This window comes from Thalassophryne amazonica, chromosome 9, assembly GCF_902500255.1.
Source record: "Thalassophryne amazonica chromosome 9, fThaAma1.1, whole genome shotgun sequence".
In the NCBI taxonomy this organism is placed as follows: Eukaryota; Metazoa; Chordata; class Actinopteri; order Batrachoidiformes; family Batrachoididae; genus Thalassophryne; species Thalassophryne amazonica.
Window position 1 is genome coordinate 112,172,163 of NC_047111.1, and position 21,520 is coordinate 112,193,682.

The window sequence follows — 21,520 nt, forward strand, 5'->3', positions numbered from 1 at the left end:
GAATTCGACTGATGGTCGAACCTCGGATTCAGGAGGAGCAGTGTGGTTTTCGTCCTGGTCGCGGCACACTGGACAAGCTCTACACACTCCATCGAGTACTCGAGGGTTCATGGGAGTTCGCCCAACCAGTCCACATGTGTTTTGGGGATCTGGAGAAGGCGTTCGACCGTGTCCCTCGGGGCACCCTGTGGGGAGTGCTCCGGGAGTACGGGGTCCAGGGTCCTTTGCTAAGGGCTATCCGGTCCCTGTACGACCGCAGCAGGAGCTTGGTTCGCATTGGCTGTAGTAAGTCAAACCTGTTTCCAGTGCACGTTGGCCTCCGCCAGGGCTGCCCTTTGTCACAGGTTCTGTTCATTATTTTTATGGACAGAATTTCTAGACGCAGCCAGGGTGTAGAGGGGGTCTGGTTTGGGAACCACAGAATCTCGTCTCTGCTGTTTGCGGACGATGTGGTTCTGTTGGCTTCGTCAAATCAGGACCTTCAGCGTGCACTGGGGCGGTTTGCAGCCGAGTGTGAAGCGTCCGGGATGAAAATCAGCACCTCCAAATCCGAGGCCATGGTTCTCGACCGGAAAAAGGTGCTTTGCCCTCTTCAGGTCGGTGGAGTGTCCTTGCCTCAAGTGCAGGAGTTCAAGTATCTCGGGGTCTTGTTCATGAGTGAGGGACGGATGGAGCGTGAGATCGATAGACGGATCGGTGCAGCATCTGCAGTGATGCGGTCGCTGTATCGGACCATCGTGGTGAAGAGAGAGCTGAGTAGGGGGGCAAAGCTCTCGATTTACCAATCGATCTATGTTCCGATCCTCACCTATGGTCATGAGATTTGGCTCATGACCGAAAGAACGAGATCGCGAGTACAAGCGGCCGAGATGAGTTTCCTCCGCAGGGTGGCTGGGCGCTCCCTTAGAGATAGGGTGAGGAGCTCGGTCACTCGAGAGGAGCTCGGAGTCGAGCCGCTGCACCTCCACGTCGAAAGGAGTCAGTTGAGGTGGCTCGGGCATCTTTTCCGGATGCCCCCTGGACGCCTCGCTGGAGAGGTGTTCCGGGCACGTCCCATTGGGAGGAGGCCCCGGGGAAGACCCAGGACACGCTGGAGGGACTACATCTCTCGGCTGGCTTGGGAACGCCTTGGGGTTCCCCCGGAGGAGCTGGGGGAGGTGTGTGTGGATCGAGAGGTCTGGGCGGCTTTGCTTGAGCTGCTGCCCCCGCAACCCGACTCCGGATAAAGTGGAAGAAAATGGATTGATGGATGGATAATACATATATTTTTACCATGGACGCAATTTGGTGGGGGATAGGGCGGACATGCCCCCCCCACCTTTTCAACCAGGGGGGACAGAATATGGTATGCTCCCCCACCTTCTGACATATGTGTACTTGAAACATGCTATGTCAGTCTTATGTGCAAAACCATGTCAGAATAGTATTTTTGTTTCTGCAAGTTTGTATTTTTAGCAGCATTGACTTGTTTGCAACACCTGTTTCTTGTTTGTCACATTCGGAATTTTCTGGGACTGCATTTGCCCAGATTTGAAACCAAAAATAGATGCCTCTAGGGACTAGTTCCTACACATACGTATCAATGGACCATATGCTAATTTACTAAATTCTGAAAGTTAGAAAAGGAAATCAGAAAGTCTATCTGGGACCTCAGAAAGCCCATCTGCAATTATTGCGTCATCTCCAAAATCAGTCTATGCAAGCGAAATTATGTTCAGTATGAGTGTTGTCATTAGTGCCACTTCAAAAATTAAATTCATATTAAGTAATTTATCCTAAACTTATGATCTGTTGTTTTTCAAACTTATGCAAAAACAAATCTTGAGAAAAAAAAATACAGTATGCGATAGTTAATAATTATTAAGAGCCTGTTCTTTCATATTTATGAATACATTTTACCACATTGCAGTTGTTTTTTTAATGAAAACTCAACCTATCATTCTTTTTGAGTTCTACACATGTGGTGATACCTTATTTACACCAGGATGTTAATAAAATCAATGCTGGCTATTCTCAGAATAAAGTTCTTACATCCACAGTTTCAAATTGCATAAGTCAAATGGTGTCCACTTTATGGTCTTCTCAAAACATTAAAATTACTGTTCTGGATGCTCAGAATGCATCTGAGCTTATCTAGAAACTGTTGGCTTCTGGGGGTTTAAAGCAACCCCCCCGACCCCCGGCCTATGGGCTTCAGCCCTGCGGGCCTCGCACTTCATCCCCCCAATTTCTAGTTCTAAATTGCACCCGTTTTTTACGTTTAGACATGCTATACACTTATTTGTACTTTACATAATCTAATTAATAATTACACTCAACAAAAATATAAACGCAACACTTTTGGTTTTGCTCCCATTTTGTACGAGATGAACTCAAAGATCTAAAACTTTTTCCACATACACAATATCACCATTTCCCTCAAATATTGTTCACAAACCAGTCTAAATCTGTGATAGTGAGGACTTCTCCTTTGCTGAGATAATCCATCCCACCTCACAGGTGTGCCATATCAAGATGCTGATTAGACACCATGATTAGTGCACAGGTGTGCCTTAGACTGCCCACAATAAAAGGCCACTCTGAAAGGTGCAGTTTTGTTTTATTGGGGGGGGGGGGATACCAGTCAGTATCTGGTGTGACCACCATTTGCCTCATGCAGTGCAACACATCTCCTTCGCATAGAGTTGATCAGGTTGTCAATTGTGGCCTGTGGAATGTTGGTCCACTCCTCTTCAGTGGCTGTGGGAAGTTGCTGGATATTGGCAGGAACTGGTACACGCTGTCGTATACGCCGGTCCAGAGCATCCCAAACATGCTCAATGGGTGACATGTCCGGTGAGTATGCCGGCCATGCAAGAACTGGGACATTTTCAGCTTCCAAGAATTGTGTACAGATCCTTGCAACATGGGGCCGTGCATTATCCTGCTGCAACATGGATGTTCTTGGATGTATGGCACAACAATGGGCCTCAGGATCTCGTCACGGTATCTCTGTGCATTCAAAATGCCATCAATAAAATGCACCTGTGTTTTTCATCCATAACAGACACCTGCCCATACCATAACCCCACCGCCACCATGGGCCACTCGATCTACAACACTGACATCAGAAAACCGCTCACCCACACGACACCACACACGCTGTCTGCCATCTGCCCTGGACAGTGTGAACCGGGATTCATCCGTGAAGAGAACACCTCTCCAACGTGCCAAACGCAAGCGAATGTGAGCATTTGCCCACTCAAGTCAGTTACGATGACGAACTGGAGTCAGGTCGAGACTCCGATGAGGATGACGAGCATGCAGATGAGCTTCCCTGAGACGTTTCTGACAGTTTGTGCAGCAATTCTTTGGTTATGCAAACCGATTGTTTCAGCAGCTGTCTGAGTGGCTGGTCTCAGACGATCTTGGAGGTGAACATGCTGGATGTGGAGGTCCTGGGCTGGTGTGGTTACACGTGGTCTGCGGTTGTGAGGCTGGTTGGATGTACTGCCAAATTCTCTGAAACGCCTTTGGAGACGGCTTATGGTAGAGAAATGAACATTCAATACACGAGCAACAGCTCTGGTTGACATTCCTGCTGTCAGAATGCCAATTGCACGCTCCCTCAAATCTTGCGACATCTGTGGCATTGTGCTGTGTGATAAAACTGCACCTTTCAGAGTGGCCTTTTATTGTGGGCAGTCTAAGGCACACCTGTGCACTAATCATGGTGTCTAATCAACATCTTGATATGGCACACCTGTGAGGTGGGATGGATTATCTCAGCAAAGGAGAAGTGCTCACTATCACAGATTTAGACTGGTTTGTGAACAATATTTGAGGGAAATGGTGATATTGTGTATGTGGAAAAAGTTTTAGATCTTTGAGTTCATATCATACAAAATGGGAGCAAAACCAAAAGTGTTGCATTTATATTTTTGTTGAGTGTAGTTTGGGTGTATGAGGTGTGTTTTATGAAGGCCACATTTCTGCTTTTTTTTTTTGTTTTGTTTTTACTAATAGCCCAATTTCATAGCCTTAAGAGTGTGCATATCATGAATGCTTGGTCTTGTTGGATTTGTGAGAATCTACTGGTACCTTGTTTCCCATGTAACAATAAGAAATATACTCAAAACCTGGATTAATCTTTGTAGTCACATAGCACTACTATTATTCTGAACACTACTGTACAGGGGAGAACATGCAAAATTCACACAAAGGCCACAGGCGGGACTCAACCACATGACTTTCTTGCTGTCAAGGCAACAGTGCTAACCACTAACCCACCATGCTGCCTATACGTACAAGATTCTGTCTGGCAAATAAGACTGTGAAGTGTGTGATTTCATCAAACTCTGACTAAACACAACAGGACACCTGCTGGAAGTTCTGAAAACTAGGCCAAGGACCAGTCTGCACAAAAACACCTGTTAGAATCTCAAAATACCTGTAATAATTTGCCAGATGTTGTATCAGCATCTAGTATTAACAGCTTTAAGAACCATTTGGATAACCTGTGAAAAACCTACCCCTAGTATATGATGCAAAAATGCACCTGTTACCAGAGACACTGCAAGATCAACTTATCTGCACTACTATCAAGATGCCGAGACGGATAGAGGTTGCAGAACAGCCGACAGAAGAGGCACTTGACTGAACCTGATATTGTGAATCATCATAGGTTGCACAAGTAGGAGGCTATCCCTAAGAAGTTTTACATATTTAACTTATGTCAAGTGCTGCAAGTCACAGACTTTATATGAATGGAGCAGAAAAACATGCTGTTAAGAGGCATTTGGACTTTGGACCATCACATAAACATACTTTATCCTTCATGTTAACCAAAAGTGAAGTAGACGAACATATATAACCTCACAGTGGATAAATAAACACATGCATTTTCGGATTTAGAATGGATCACTATCTTATGACACATCACCACCTACTGGATCTGGTGGTTCAGTGGGATAGCAGTTACACTGTGAACCGTTTGCCTCCCACTTGCAAACAAGACTAGGCATCCTCCCCTAATGTCTTATCATATCCTCATGGATCTCCTTCAGTTTTCAGATCTCCACATTCCCTTCTTCCTTCAGATACTGAATCAGAGGATGTCTGCTTGCCAAGCTGACACACCTCTACTCACTCCACTGAAATATTTTCTGCAAAATTGCACCGAGTGAGTCAAAATTTAACACACTCAAGGCAAATCTTGGTTTTGCAGAATGCAAAAGATGTTGAACCACGCCCTACTTTTTTCAGGTCAGACTCAAAACTATTCAGTCACCCTTCATAAACGTATTAATAATGATAAAAAATAAGTTACTTATGCTTCTGTTTTAGTCTTAATTCATGTTTGGTTATGCCCTACCCTATGCACCCTGTGCATTGATTTTAGGATTTGTCCCATTGTATCAGACATCCCCATGAATTTGAAATGTTAAGTTTTCATAACTGCCAAAAACTGAACAAAATGATGAATACGACGTATTATTGACTTTTATTGAAATTCTATGAATTACTTTTACAAAACCTCACAAACATTACAGGCTTTTTCTTGCGATAATTAGGCTGCAGTTTCAGAAACATTGCCACGGTGACGGGGTCACCATGAGATGATCAGGCTTCAGTCAATATTCAGTACGCAATGTTATTTAACACACACACACACACACACACACACACACACACACACACACACACACACACACACACACACACACACACACACACACACACACACACACACACACACACACACACACACACACACACACACACACGGCCCATCACCTGCATGGACCACTCATCCTTGCTTCAACTCTTCAGAAAACAGGAAGCAGGTCAAGGCTGAACATGAACGTGGCGAGACACGAGTTTCTGTCTCAGACTCCTGCAGCAGCGCTGTGTCATTGAAGTGACCTAAAACGTCAATGCGGCGGTTTGGCAGTTTCAGCTCATCCGTCCGTTATTAAATTCACACAGAGAGAAAGCAGCTCTTCCTTTGGTGCGGTGCGACATGTACAGTTTTGTGCTTCTCAGCACTCCTTTTCATCACATCAACACTGTTTAAGACATGAAAACGCTGCATGATTCCACGTAGTCATTTATTAAAAGGAGAGTCACTGAAATGGCACATAAAAAATTAAATAAAGAAAACTCATGTAAGAACAGTCAAACTCCATATGTTTTTGTTGTTTTTAAGAGTGTGAGGCACAGACTAGCTCATTTTTGTGTCACACTGATGGGCGCTGCAAATGAATAACCGCGGAGCTGTCGATTAAAAACAAAAAACAGAGTCCTGCAAACTCCAGCTCTTAAACCGCACGTTTTCTTCATCACTCCTTCTAAAGGAAACACTTGTTTTTGCAGCGTCCTGTCTGGATCCATCACTGGGTGGGGGGCGGTCTGTGGCGGCTCGGGGACGTGTGAGGAGATGACAGCCGCTCTGAGGAAGTGGATGGCGTGAGCGATGACTGCAGGTGGACAGTCTTGTGAAAGACCTTGTTGCTGATCAACACAACCAGGGAGAAGAGGCGCAGCTGGAAGTGGCTGGAGGCGTGTGTGTGTGTGTGGGGGGGGGGGGGGCAAACAAGCATCAATGTGGTTGATAGACAAAAACTTTAAAACTGCAGTATGTGTATTTCACTCACTATGGCTTTGTTGGCATCTTGGCTTCATTAGCACTGATGATGAAGAGCGGGAAAAGGATGGAAAACAAGCAGCCGCTACAAGGAACAGGAAGAAAAAACATTTTAAACAATTCTATAAATAAGATTGAGCTTCATGCCCAAGAAGTTAACCATCAACAGCCTCCTCGCTCTGCAAGAATTTACTGAACCGAAGTGTGAATATCGGCAGCACTGCTTTGCAGCCAGAGTTGAATATTAAAAATTAATTAGTTAATATTAATAATAAAATAATAATAATAATAATACAGTCTGCTTCAGGGTTATAGCCACTGAATAAGTTCTATTTTCAGCCAAATCTGTATTACCTGATGATGTATGAGGAGGGCATGGCGGTCAGCAGAGCCATGGGCAAACCAAAACCGAAATAATAGGGCCAGTTCCTCTCAATATTGGACAGTCGCTGATGCATCTCAATACCTTAAAAATCACACAAACAAACAAAGAAAAATCACCTTCTGTCTGATCTTAGCACTGAACCGAGAGCAGCCATTCCCAAACTTAAGAAGAACATCACACTTTTGAGACCCACCAAAATCTTTAAATAGCAAGAGACTAAAATGAAGTTAGCAATATAGCCAAGTGGCCTCTGTGTGCATGGCTTTGATCACGGACAATCTGAGGAGAGCTGACATTTGCCGTTTGGTATACTTATGTATTTTGGGTCAAAAATGAACGCTGCGTAAAACTGATAAACTGTGGAGAGCTGACATTTTCTGTTTGGTATGCTTATGTATTTGGGTCTAGGGTGAACGCTGCCAAAATGGAACATTGATAGGACTAATATTTTTGGAGAAACTACAGATATTAGCTAACAACTGAACAATGGACGCTCGGGATTTTTGGGGTTTTAAGTGTTGTTACTGTGGTTCATGTTAGTTTAACAGTGTTGTTTGTGTTACTGATTTATTGTGTTTTGTAGTTCAATTGGTTTAGTCAGTTTAGTTAAGTGTCATGTTGTCATTACCACGAGTGAAAAGAGTATTGCTTTTGATGTCTTCTGCCACCATCTCTGTTTATGCGTGTGTAAAAATCAAAAGCACCTGCTTGCAGCAGAATGCAGAAAAAACAAAAAGGTGTGCGTGAGTGCGACTGTGCAGAGCTGACATTTGCCTTTTGGTATGCTTATGTATTCTGGGTCAAGGATGAACAGTGCCAAAATGAAACATTGATAGAAGTAATATTATTGGAGAAACTATGGATATTAGCTAACAACACTGAACAATGGATGTTGCCAATTACATTCTAGGCTCATAAGCCATTCCAGCAGGGGGCGGCAAATTATCTTTATATTAAAAAGGTGAGTGCGTGATTTTATTTAGTATGTTCAATGTAAGTACATAATATAAATGTAAATATGTTAATAAAAATATGCGAATGACAAGAAAGTGAAAAACACTTATTTCCATTGTGGTCAATCAAATGGCAAAATAGAAACAAAAATAATACTGTGTGTATAAGATAACAAGAACCTACACAATTTATAAATACATTAAAACAACAATATAAAAAATTAACTATTTAACAGGAAATAAAAAGATTGAGTTCTTCCTCTAAAAACTGGACTCACATACCATTCCAATTCATTATAGAAACTCTGCATAATTACTACCCTTGATAAATGTCAGCTACGTATTTTATAAACGCTAACCAATATAGAGCCCATGGATCCCCATGGGCAACACACTAGTATATATATAATTTAAAAGAGATAGAATAAGACAATTTAAATGCCATGGCGTTGTTTTATGAACCACAATTAAAATTTGAAATAATAACGCAAGGGGCATCACGGTGACTTAGTGGTTAGCACTGCTGCCTCACAGCGAGAAGGTCGTGGATTCAATTCCTGTGGCCTTTCTGTGTGGAGTTTGCATGTTCTCCCCGTGTTTGCGTGGGTTTTCTCCGGGTGCTCCGGTTTCCTCCCACATCCAAAGACATGCGGGTTAGGTGGATTGGACTCTTTAAAATTGTCCGTAGGTGTGTGTGTGTTTGTTTGTCTATTTGTGGCCCTGCGACAGACTGGTGTCCTGTCCTGGGTGTGCCCTGCCTCGCGCTCTATGTCTGCTGGGATAGGCTCCAGCCCCCCGCGACCCATAATTGGACTAATCGGTAGAAGATGAATGAATGAATGAATGAATAAATAATAACGCAAGTTAAAAATTTTATTAGAAAACTGAAAGTCAAAAACCTTTCATTTATTTATTTAGAATTACATTTCATGGCCCACCTACAGTACCATCACAGCCACCAGAGGGCTGCAGCCCACAGTTTGGAAACCACTGTACCAAGATGACTTCATGTGTGTCCATGCAGTCATGAAGAATCTCACCGTGGTTGAACCAACGATACTCAAAGCAGTAGAGTGAGTAGAGCAGAGACATGTGCAGGAGGCTAACCATCTGTCCAATGGCATCGATGGGGAAGAGGCTAACAATCATACCCTGGAGAAGCACAAGAGACAGCCGTGCACATTTTCACTTCAGCTGCAGGAGCTAAATTTTACTTTTATAAAATAGAAATTAACAGAGTTAAAGCTGCTGTGCAAAAACACCTCAAAACAAGCACATAGTAATTACATCACTTTCAGGCACAGCTTCAACACGGCCGACACTAAAAAATAAATAAAGAAAATGGTTACTTCTGTTTTCCTTACACGACGTTGTTGCTGACAGTAATTGTTGTGTCTGGCCAAAGTGCACCTTTCCCACAGGATTTATCAAACAGAAAGACTTGACCAGAAGCTATAATTCAAAGTGGTGTCGCAGACCGAACAGTCCCCCCTAAAAATCGGTCCGCCCTGCCTTCAGTGCGCATGCGTCATCAGCCGTGGTTCACCAATTATCACCTCATTTCTGCTTAATGGCCTGGTCACACGGCACACGCCAATTCCTGAACGAAGGGAAAAAAGTTTTAAAAAGTCACAAATCATCTGGAAAAGGCAGAATCAACCTGCAAATCAAGAGCGCAAAAGAAACGAAAGAGGAACAAAATGAAACTGAAGGTAATGTTGACCTCCACGCTTTAAACGAAACGCACCTGGAGCCACTGCTGGCGCAGTGTGTATCTGCATCTCTGCGTTCCAGGACTTGGCTCTGGGATGGAGCTCATAGTGTCTGAGTCCTGGACAAACTGCAAACAGAAGCGCGTGATCCGACCCACTGTGGAGATCTGTGCGCACGTCGGTGGATCCACCTGCTCTGGCTCCTCGTCCAGAACATAAGAGGGATCACTTCCTTCATCAGAATCCTCACTGTCTGGTTCAGCCTGATGACACACTGCGCGCTCCATCTTACTCCAAAAATAAATAAATATACAAACACTGGTGTGCCGTGGTGGTTGTGATTTCACTGTATCACGTACTAAGCCATATATATTGATTTAAACAGAAAACTGTCAAAAGGGGGAATAAATATAAGTGTAAAGATGATTGACTATAACAGAGCAGTAAACTGATCAGTCTGTGTGAACGCGGCGCATTGACTCCCCATGTGCGGTTATTTCAACCAGTTACAGCTGATCCACAACATGAATTCTGCCTTCCAGAACAGCTCTGGTATAATTATCTGAATCATCTACCTGTTGCCACATGTACCGAAGAGTTGGATTGTTATTCCTACATGCATACTGTTATATTTAATAAAAAATAATAAGCGCATGCAGGAGGCGAACGCTGCTGCTGCCACTGATGCTGCCACTGCTGCTGACGCTGCGTTCAGGTACCGTCGGAAATTAAACAACTTTTTTGTTGTTCCAAATTCAGCAGTTGCTTGTAGCAGGAGTGTGGTTTTCATTTTATTTTTGGTAAAATAATTCATTGTATGCACACAAATGATTAATTCTGGCCTATATAAGGTGCCTGAGCCCAGTGAAGCTGAGCCCCCACCCAGATTAAAAAAAAAAAAAAAAATCCAAGCAAACAGGCTGAGTTTGCCCTGTAGTTTCCGATGGTACGTGAACACAGTGGCAGCAGGAGCGTTCACAAACCGGCTTCTGCACTGTATGAAAACATTTAGCTGGTCGAACGAAGTCAAACTAAACCCTAACATGACAAAAACTAAGCAAACAATAAAAAACCGTCAAGAACGACAGCAAAACGAAATATGGAGGAACTGAGGTTTTTGCTGCCCTTCATTCAAATTTTTCAACAGTTTAAAAATCCTGACGAAGCGCCAGCTGCAGAACGAAGCTGCACGAAGGTTAAACGATGCCAACAAAACGAAAGTTCAGATTTCCTGTTTCGTTTAGGCTTCGTTGCCCTTAGAGTGCCTTGATTGGAGAGTGGCATCAACTCAGAACATGGTGCCATTTTGGGGCCAACTGTGCTGAAGTACTGAATGGACCTTTAATGTTCAACATTTTTTAAAATTATTTAACCATATACAGCAACACATCCATGAACAGATACTATCAAACTAAATATAAAAATAGTTAAACTATCAAATTTACAATTTATGATGATTTATTTAATTAATTTAAAGCCTGATTTATGCAGTTGCTGCTCTGTAACGCTGACGTGAATGACAGTTTTAAAGTTCTCCATCTCTGGATTATGCTTTATTATGGACTAAGTTGACCCTCAACAAGCTTTATACTAATTTAATTTTTTTTTGTTCGGATCTGAAGGGAATCTGTACATCTTGAAGTCCTTGTTGTGTCTATTTGTGTCTCCAAATGCACAACAACCTGGCATTTTCAGCAAATAAATAAATAAAATAGCTGGATTTACATGCAGACAGATTAACAGTGAATGCTGTTTTGAATCCAAGATGGCACCATGAGTCACGTGACTGATTTTTTTCAACTCGTCATGTTGCCACTCTCTCTAATCAAGGCACTCTAGTTGCCTCCGTTAAGTGCTGTGCAACCGGGCCTTAAAACTGCACTCCAGTCATCTATCTCAGCGACAGATACCTGAAGCTTTTGTACAACAATCATTTCCACATAAATTCAGCATTATTTCATCATAAAAGACGGAGGAAGCAATCAGAGTGCCGCAGCTACACGAGCTGCTAGCTGATGCGTTCATGGCGCCTCCGTCATTTCAAAGTATTACCGATTATCGCCTCGTTTCTGCTTAAAGTGGCCTAGTTTCTGGTTAAAACTGACTTTAGAATGATTTAAGAGGTTTTACCTTGTCAACTGATGATTAATAATCCCATAAATCCATTTGATTACTTTGGGTGAAGAGAGTCCTTCTCAGATGAGCTGCAGTGATCCAAAATGAGGCATGCACAGTGGAGGCAGGGAGGACCATTTTTTGGGGGGTGGGGGTTTGGGGGGACTGTTCGGTCTGCGACAGTGTTTGCAAATATTTATATTTGTGTTATAGACTGACAGCATGTTTACTGTCCACACAAATACCCAATGTCAGGATTTAAAATGCAACACAACCACATACAACCCCTGGCAAAAATTATGGAATCACCGGCCTTGGAGGATGTTCATTCAGTTGTTTAATTTTGTAGAAAAAAAGCAGATCACAGACATGACACAAAACTAAAGTCATTTCAAATGGCAACTTTCTGGCTTTAAGAAACACTATAAGAAATCAGGAAAAATAATTGTGGCAGTCAGTAACGGTTACTTTTTTAGACCAAGCAGAGGGGAAAAAATATGGACTCACTCAATTTTGAGAAAAAAAATTATGGACTCACCCTGTAAATTTTCATCCCCAAAACTAACACCTGCATCAAATCAGATCTGCTCGTTAGTCTGCATCTAAAAAGGAGTGATCACACCTTGGAGAGCTGTTGCACCAAGTGGACTGACATGAATCATGGCTCCAACACGAGAGATGTCAATTGAAACAAAGGAGAGGATTATCAAACTCTTAAAAGAGAGTAAATCATCACGCAATGTTGCAAAAGATGTTGGTTGTTCACAGTCAGCTGTGTCTAAACTCTGGACCAAATACAAACAACATGGGAAGGTTGTTAAAGGCAAACATCAAAGCATCAAGACAGAAAACTTAAAGCAATATGTCTCAAAAATCGAAAATGCACAACAAAACAAATGAGGAACGAATGGGAGGAAACTGGAGTCAACGTCTGTGACCGAACTGAAAGAAACCGCCTAAAGGAAATTGGATTTACATACAGAAAAGCTAAACGAAAGCCATCATTAACACCTAAACAGAAAAAAACAAGGTTACAATGAGCTAAGGAAAAGCAATCGTGGACTGTGGATGACTGGATGAAAGTCATATTCAGTGATGAATCTCGAATCTGCATTGGGCAAGGTGATGATGCTGGAACTTTTGTTTGGTGCCGTTCCAATGAGATTTATAAAGATGACTGCCTGAAGAGAACATGTAAATTTCCACAGTCATTGATGATATGGGGCTGCATGTCAGGTAAAGGCACTGGGGAGATGGCTGTCATTACATCATCAATAAATGCACAAGTTTACTTTGATATTTTGGACACTTTTCTTATCCCATCAATTGAAAGAATGTTTGGGGATGATGAAATCATTTTTCAAGATGATAATGCATCTTGCCATAGAGCAAAAACTGTGAAAACTTTCCTTGCAAAAAGACACATAGGGTCAATGTCATGGCCTGCAAATAGTTCGGATCTTAATCCAATTGAAAATCTTTGGTGGAAGTTGAAGAAAATGGTCCATGACAAGGCTCCAACCTGCAAAGCTGATCTGGCAACAGCAATCAGAGAAAGTTGGAGCCAGATTGATGAAGAGTACTGTTTGTCACTCATTAAGTCCATGCCTCAGAGACTGCAAGCTGTTATAAAAGCCAGAGGTGGTGCAACAAAATACTAGTGATGTGTTGGAGCGTTCTTTTGTTTTTCATGATTCCATAATTTTTTCCTCAGAATTGCGTGATTCCATATTTTTTTCCCTCTGCTTGGTCTAAAAAAGTAACCGTTACTGACTGCCACAATTTTGTTTTCCTGATTTCTTATAGTGTTTCTTAAAGCCAGAAAGTTGCCATTTGAAATTACTTTACTTTTGTGTCATGTCTGTGATCTGCTTTTTTTTCTACAAAATTAAACAACTGAATGAACATCCTCCGAGGCCGGTGATTCCATAATTTTTGCCAGGGGTTGTACACAAGTTGTAAGTATATGCGTATGAGATTTTGGCCTGATGTTACATTTAAAAAATGAACACACAGCTACTCGAGCCCTAATGTAAAACATGAGAATGTACCTGAATGAGGAAGAGTGCCTGGAGCAGCAGGTTGAAGATCATATCTGCGATGATCTTACTGATGCTGGGGAACGGCTGCGCTTTACAGACGGACACCTCAAACGCCAAATCAGCAATATCCTGCCAGCCAAGACAACAACTTATTATCCAGACTGCAGCTGAGCAAACATCAACACAACACAATACAGTGGGGTTTATCACAGTGTACAGCAGAGTACTTTTATTGCAAATTTGCTTTCTAAATTGCCTGTTTTCTGCATAGATTTTTACAGCAATAACACTGCTGACATCATTAACATCCTCTGAAAGGGGGGGGGGGGGGGGCAGGGAGTTGATCAACTTTTATTAGGGTCGCTTTATTCATTGAGTAGCAACAACTGAGAACATGGCACCATTTTGGGGGCAACAGTGATGAACTACTGAATGAACCTTTTATGCACCCTGCTCAGCGTGCCGCTCTCGTTGGAGCGACATCTCTGCTATTTTGGCATTGTGGGATAGCGCGCCGGACTACTTTCATCTGAGCCAGTGCTGAGTGTGAATATTGACTCATGATCATTTAGTTGTAAAAACACACGAGATACACAAGTTCTTGTGCCACATATACTCCAGGGCCCGTATGCACGAAGCATCTCAAAGTCCTCTCAAAGAGCTCCTAACTTAGCCTAAAATACCCTGGCAAGGACTCCCAGCCTAAGAGAGATCCAAGAGGTGTCTGAGAGCAACTCTGCGCAAGGAGCTGACAGAAACTCCTATCTTAGTGAGGAGGCGGGGTTGACCCAGTTGCTGTGTATGACATGGTCCTGTAACAGCTGTGATTGGTTATCACGGAAAGGGAAGATGAAATAAAAAAGAAATGCACTCTGCGCTCCTACATACAGTGAGGAAAATAAGTATTTGAACACCCTGCAATTTTGCAAGTTCTCCCACTTAGAAATCATGGAGGGGTCTGAAATTTTCATCTTAGGTGCATGTCCACTGTGAAAGACATAATCTAAAAAAAAAAAAATCTGGAAATCACAATGTATGATTTTTTTTAATAATTTATTTGTATGTTACTGCTGCAAATAAGTATTTCAACACCTGTGAATATCAATGTTAATATTTGGTACAGTAGCCTTTGTTTGCAATTACAGAGGTCAAACGTTTCCTGTAGTTTTTCACCAACTTTTCACACACTGTAGCAGGGATTTTGGTCCACTCCTCCATACAGATCTTCTCTAGATCTTTCAGGTTTGGAGTTTCAGCTCCCTCCAAAGATTTTCTATAGAGTTCAGGTCTGGAGACTGACCAGGCCACTCCAGGACCTTGAAATGCTTCTTACGGAGCCCCTCCTCAGTTTCCCTGGCTGTGTGTTTGGGGTCATTGTCATGCTAGAAGACCCAGCCATGACCCATCTTCAATGCTCTTACTGAGGGAAGGAGGTTGTTTGCCAAAATCTCGCAATACATGACCCCATCCATCCTCCCTTCAATACGGTGCAGTTGTCCTGTCCCCTTTGCAGAAGAGCACCCCCAGAGTAAGATGTTTCCACCCCCATGCTTCACGGTTGGGATGGTTTTCTTGGGGTTGTTCTCATCCTCTAAACATGGTAAATGGAGTTGATTCCAAAAAGCTCTATTCTGGTCTCATCTGACCACATGACCTTCTCCCATGCCTCCTCTGGATCATCCAGATGGTCACTGGTGAACTTCAAACGGGCCTGGACATGTGCTGGCTTGTGCAGGGGGACCTTGCTGCCCTGCAGGATTTTAAACCATGACAGCATCATGTGTTACTAATGTAATCTTTGTGACTGTGGTCCCAGCTCTCTTCAGGTCATTGACCAGGTCCTCCTGTGTAGTTCTGAGCTTTCTCAGAATCATCCTTACCCCACAAAGTGAGATCTTGCGTGGAATCCCAGACCAAGAGAGATTGACAGTCATCTTGTGTTTCTTCCACTTTCTAATAAATAATCATAACAGTTGTTGTCTTCTACCAAGCTGCTTGCCTGTTGTCCTGTAGTCCATCCCAGCCTTGTTTAGGTCTACAGTTTTTTCCCTGGTGTCCTTAGACAGCTCTTTGGTCTTGGCTATGGTGGACAGGTTGGAGTGTGATTGACTGAGTGTGTGTGTACAGGTGCAATTAATACAGGTAAAGAGTGCAGAATAAGAGGGCTTCTTAAAGAAAAATGAACAGGTCTGTGTGAGCCAGAATTCTTGCTGGTTGGTAGGTGTTCAAATACTTATTTGCAGCAGTAACATACAAATAAATTATTAAAAAAAATCATACATTGTGATTTCCGGATTTTTTTTTTGATTATGTCTCTCACAGTGGACATGCACCTAAGATGAAAATTTCAGACCCCTCCATGATTTCTAAGTGGGAGAACTTGCAAAACCGCAGGGTGTTCAAATACTTATTTTCCTCACTGTATGAATGAACAGTAAAAACAACCGATCATATAACTGCATTAAGAAATGCTTAATCATGAAAATAATTTAATGTCATGATGATGATACTCAGCAAAATTAAATTGGAGAGATCGCCGGGCCGGTTGATAAACCTGTAAATTCTTGTGCTGCAATGCATTATGGGAGTTCTGGGTTTTAAATGTTGCTATTGTGGTTCATGTTAGTTTAAAAATGTTGTTAGTGTTGTTGATTTATTGTGTTTTTGTAGTTCAATTGGTTTAGTGAGTTAAGTGTCAGCATACAAAAAAAATAAAAGAAAAGTGTATCTTGTTTGAGGCCATCCCTGTGATTCTTTATCTGAAAAATAACAGCGCCTCCTAGTGGCAGAGTGCCAAAAGACAAAAGTTCTCGCTTGTCTTTCATTATTTCTATTGAGTATTGAGCTCACCACAAAATGAATTGTTACACAGCTTGAAGATGTTTGTACATATCTCATTCACATGCCGATTATCTTCATATTAAAAGTGTGCGTGGGTATGTGAGTTTATTATTAAGTTCAATGTAAGTACATAATATAATTGTAAATGTTAAAATTGCATGCATGACACAAGAAAGTGAAAACACTTATTTCCATTGTTGTTCATTTAAAAATCAAATGACAAAATAGAAGTAATAATAAAATAAAATAAATAAATACATTAAGACAGTAAATTAACATAAAATAATTACACAGATCAAGCAGGTAGTGTGTTACTGACTCACTGTCACCCTACATTCAGAGAATATCACTGCTTCCTCTCTGTCTTTTCCACCAGCTTGTCTGCTTAAGACATAGGCTTCCTAAAAGTCCTCCTCCCTACTCTTAACAGTTTGGCACCTTAAGAGCTCTCTTAAGGTCTAAGGTGCTTTGCGGACAACTTTCATCTTACCAAGGGAAAATTCTAAGAAAATGTCTAAGAATTCAAGAAATTCTAAGATTTTTCTTAGTATAACATCACTAGGAGCAATTTTAACCTTAGACTGCTTCGTGCATATGGGCCCTGATGTTTTTGTTACCCATAAAAACGCACTGTCATTGCAGGTCTGGGAACTACATTTTGCACCGGAACTATAAAAATAGTTTACAAATTTACATGAACTTACAATTTATTAAGATTTGTTTAATTTAAAGCCTGATTTATGCAGCTGCAGCTCTGTAACTCCGTGTCATGCAATGACGTGCGTGACAGTTTCAAAGTTCTCTGTCTCTGGATTATGCTTTATTCTGGACCAATTTGACCCTTCAACTAGCTTTTCTTTCAACAATCATCACCTCCAATTCAAAGGTAAGATGTACAGTTTCCTCTTTTTCCCCACTCAGTCTTGTAAATTTGCGGACTTTTGTGCCAAATGTATGTGATCCACAAATGTAATCAGCGTGCGCACTGCAAAAACTATTAAAATATGATGGGAGATGAAGGAGTGAAAACAAGTGCCACATCACAGCCTCTTGTGGTGTCTGATTTAACAGATGCACATCAGGCTGCAGGTCTGAGTCTGAGCACGGTTTGAAAAAATAAACAGACAGGCTTTTAATCACAGAAATGACTCGGGTTTCCTCGAATTGGGGAGTGTCAGCGCTGAACTTTAATTTAGTACCTCTGTTACTGGGCACGACCAGACTAATCTGCCCGTTTACATGTGAGGGGTTTTTAATGGAAATACATTGCGATTGGCCAGGACATTTTATCCAATTTAAGCGAAAATCCATTAAACAAAAAGCATTTTATATACGTATTAATTGGAAAACAATACAAAGCATCCGGTTTATACGATGGCGGTTTAGGCGAGTTTTACTGTACATGGGACTAAACACTAAATTTACCTCTCAAAACTTTGATGATGTAGTCACTTCCATCCAACACGGCTGACTTTATTTCCCCAGATTTTTCTTGTTTGGATCTGAAGGGAATCTGTACATCTTGAACCCTTTGTCATGTCTATTTTGGGCATCCACATGCACAGCAACCCGGCATTTTCAGCAAATAAATAAACAGCTGGATATACATGCAGATAGATAGATAGAACAGCGAACACTATTTTGGCGTCAACATGGCACGAGTCACGTGACTGTTTTTTTTTCATGTTGCTATAATAAAGGGACTCTAACTTTTATCAAGCAACAGTTTTATATTTCAAGCCAACCAGAAGGCCTCAGCATATATTTCATGCCTTTAGCTTTTTCACAATAAAAGCTCTCACTAATTCCTATTTTTGTCATTTCCAGCTGTTAAAAAATTGAATGACAAGCAGCTGAAAGCAGATAAATTAATTTACAATTCAGTTGGATTTTCTGATTTTGGTCCTGATTTATTGGCAAATATAAATCTGTTTGTATATAATTTTAACTGCACATTCCTCAGTTGTATTTATTTTTAAATTACAAAATATAGGAGGCAGAAGCAGCTAAATTAAAAGATTTCATGGTGTTCTTAAAAGCCAACCGTTAAGAGCATGTTGCCCCGCTATCCATTATTAACCACTTCTATTTTTGAACCACTAAGAGGCTGATGCCTGGTTCATACGGTAGGATTTTAAAATTATCTGTAGGTTTCCAAAATCTGAGAGACCACACACACAAAGATAAAAAAAATCATAGATCTAACAATGTTGGCCGTCCAGTGTGTGGTGTTCAGCCACACGGTGAAGTCAACACACCACACACAAACAGATTTCACACACGAACATTCCCAGGCCGGACAGTAAATCTCGCAAAATCTCTTGAGATTACACGTGACTTCAGAGTAAACAGACAGAGACAGTATGTGGACTATTTAAAACAGAGGGGGAAAAAAACAATACAAAAAGAAAAAGAAAAGGTGATGATAATCACAGTAATGACATCCGGTTACGCCAATCGGAGGTCACTAAAATTATCATTAAATCGGTGTGTAACTTTGCAAAAACAATGTCGGACTCTGTAGTTTTCTCTGGGCCCCTCCCCAATCAGACCGGGAGTGACATGTTTAGCAGCATGTTCTCCTTGAATTGTTGGCTGTCTGAGTGGTGTCCAAAAAATGAGGTGGGCTTCATAGATAATTGGCAAAGCTTCTGGGGAAAACCTGGTCTTGTTAGGAGAGACGGCATCCATCCCACTTTGGATGGAGCAGCTCTCATTTCTAGAAATCTGGCCAATTTTCTTAAATCCTCCAAACCGTGACTATCGAGGGTTGGGACCAGGAAGCAGAGTTGTAGTCTTACACACCTCTCTGCAGCTTCTCTCCCCTTGCCATCCCCTCATTACCCCATCCCCGTAGAGACGGTGCCTGCTCCCAGACTACCAATAACCAGCAAAAATCTATTTAAGCATAAAAATTCAAAAGAAAAAATAATATAGCACCTTCAACTGCACCACAGACTAAAACAGTTAAATGTGGTCTATTAAACATTAGGTCTCTCTCTTCTAAGTCCCTGTTGGTAAATGATATAATAATTGATCAACATATTGATTTATTCTGCCTTACAGAAACCTGGTTACAGCAGGATGAATATGTTAGTTTAAATGAGTCAACACCCCCGAGTCACACTAACTGTCAGAATGCTCGTAGCACGGGCCGGGGCGGAGGATTAGCAGCAATCTTCCATTCCAGCTTATTAATTAATCAAAAACCCAGACAGAGCTTTAATTCATTTGAAAGCTTGACTCTTAGTCTTGTCCATCCAAATTGGAAGTCCCAAAACCAGTTTTATTTGTTATTATCTATCGTCCACCTGGTCGTTACTGTGAGTTTCTCTGTGAATTTTCAGACCTTTTGTCTGACTTAGTGCTTAGCTCAGATAAGATAATTATAGTGGGCGATTTTAACATCCACACAGATGCTGAGAATGACAGCCTCAACACTGCATTTAATCTATTATTAGACTCTATTGGCTTTGCTCAAAAAGTAAATGAGTCCACCCACCACTTTAATCATATCTTAGATCTTGTTCTGACTTATGGTATGGAAATAGAAGACTTAACAGTATTCCCTGAAAACTCCCTTCTGTCTGATCATTTCTTAATAACATTTACATTTACTCTGATGGACTACCCAGCAGTGGGGAATAAGTTTCATTACACTAGAAGTCTTACAGAAAGCGCTGTAACTAGGTTTAAGGATATGATTCCTTCTTTATGTTCTCTAATGCCATATACCAACACAGTGCAGAGTAGCTACCTAAACTCTGTAAGTGAGATAGAGTATCTCGTCAATAGTTTTACATCCTCATTGAAGACAACTTTGGATGCTGTAGCTCCTCTGAAAAAGAGAGCTTTAAATCAGAAGTGCCTGACACCGTGGTATAACTCACAAACTCGTAGCTTAAAGCAGATAACCCGTAAGTTGGAGAGGAAATGGCGTCTCACTAATTTAGAAGATCTTCACTTAGCCTGGAAAAAGAGTCTGTTGCTCAATAAAAAAGCCCTCCGTAAAGCTAGGACATCTTTCTACTCATCACTAATTGAAGAAAATAAGAACAACCCCAGGTTTCTTTTCAGCACTGTAGCCAGGCTGACAAAGAGTCAGAGCTCTATTGAGCTGAGTATTCCATTAACTTTAACTAGTAATGACTTCATGACTTTCTTTGCTAACAAAATTTTAACTATTAGAGAAAAAATTACTCATAACCATCCCAAAGACGTATCGTTATCTTTGGCTGCTTTCAGTGATGCCGGTATTTGGTTAGACTCTTTCTCTCCGATTGTTCTGAGTTATTTTCATTAGTTACTTCATCCTAACAATCAACATGTTTATTAGACCCCATTCCTACCAGGCTGCTCAAGGAAGCCCTACCATTATTTAATGCTTCGATCTTAAATATGATCAATCTATCTTTGTTAGCTGGCTATGTACCACAGGCTTTTAAGGTGGCAGTAATTAAACCATTACTTAAAAAGCCATCACTTGACCCAGCTATCTTAGCTAATTATAGGCCAATCTCCAACCTTCCTTTTCTCTCAAAAATTCTTGAAAGGGTAGTTGTAAAACAGCTAACTGATCATCTGCAGAGGAATGGTCTTTTTGAAGAGTTTCAGTCAGGTTTTAGAATTCATCATAGTACAGAAACAGCATTAGTGAAGGTTACAAATGATCTTCTTATGGCCTCGGACAGTGGACTCATCTCTGTGCTTGTTCTGTTAGACCTCAGTGCTGCTTTTGATACTGTTGACCATAAAATTTTATTACAGAGATTAGAGCATGCCATAGGTATTAAAGGCACTGCGCTGCAGTGGTTTGAATCATATTTGTCTAATAGATTACAATTTGT

At 41.4% G+C, this 21,520-nt stretch overlaps 1 protein-coding gene across 2 annotated transcripts in view; it reads right to left on the bottom strand.

Moving 5' to 3' along the window:
• Positions 1-5,470: 5,470 nt before the first annotated feature.
• Positions 5,471-21,520, bottom strand: part of ei24 (EI24 autophagy associated transmembrane protein) — a 30,910-nt gene continuing 14,860 nt past the window's right edge. For both annotated transcript variants that reach the window (XM_034178978.1, XM_034178979.1), the window contains 5 exons: positions 13,842-13,961; positions 9,004-9,115; positions 6,980-7,091; positions 6,636-6,710; positions 5,471-6,534 (listed from right to left, as the gene is read on the bottom strand). In XM_034178978.1, the coding sequence (XP_034034869.1) occupies positions 6,372-6,534; positions 6,636-6,710; positions 6,980-7,091; positions 9,004-9,115; positions 13,842-13,961 (582 nt within the window). In that variant the 3' untranslated portion in view covers positions 5,471-6,371. The remainder of the gene's footprint in view (positions 6,535-6,635; positions 6,711-6,979; positions 7,092-9,003; positions 9,116-13,841; positions 13,962-21,520) is intronic.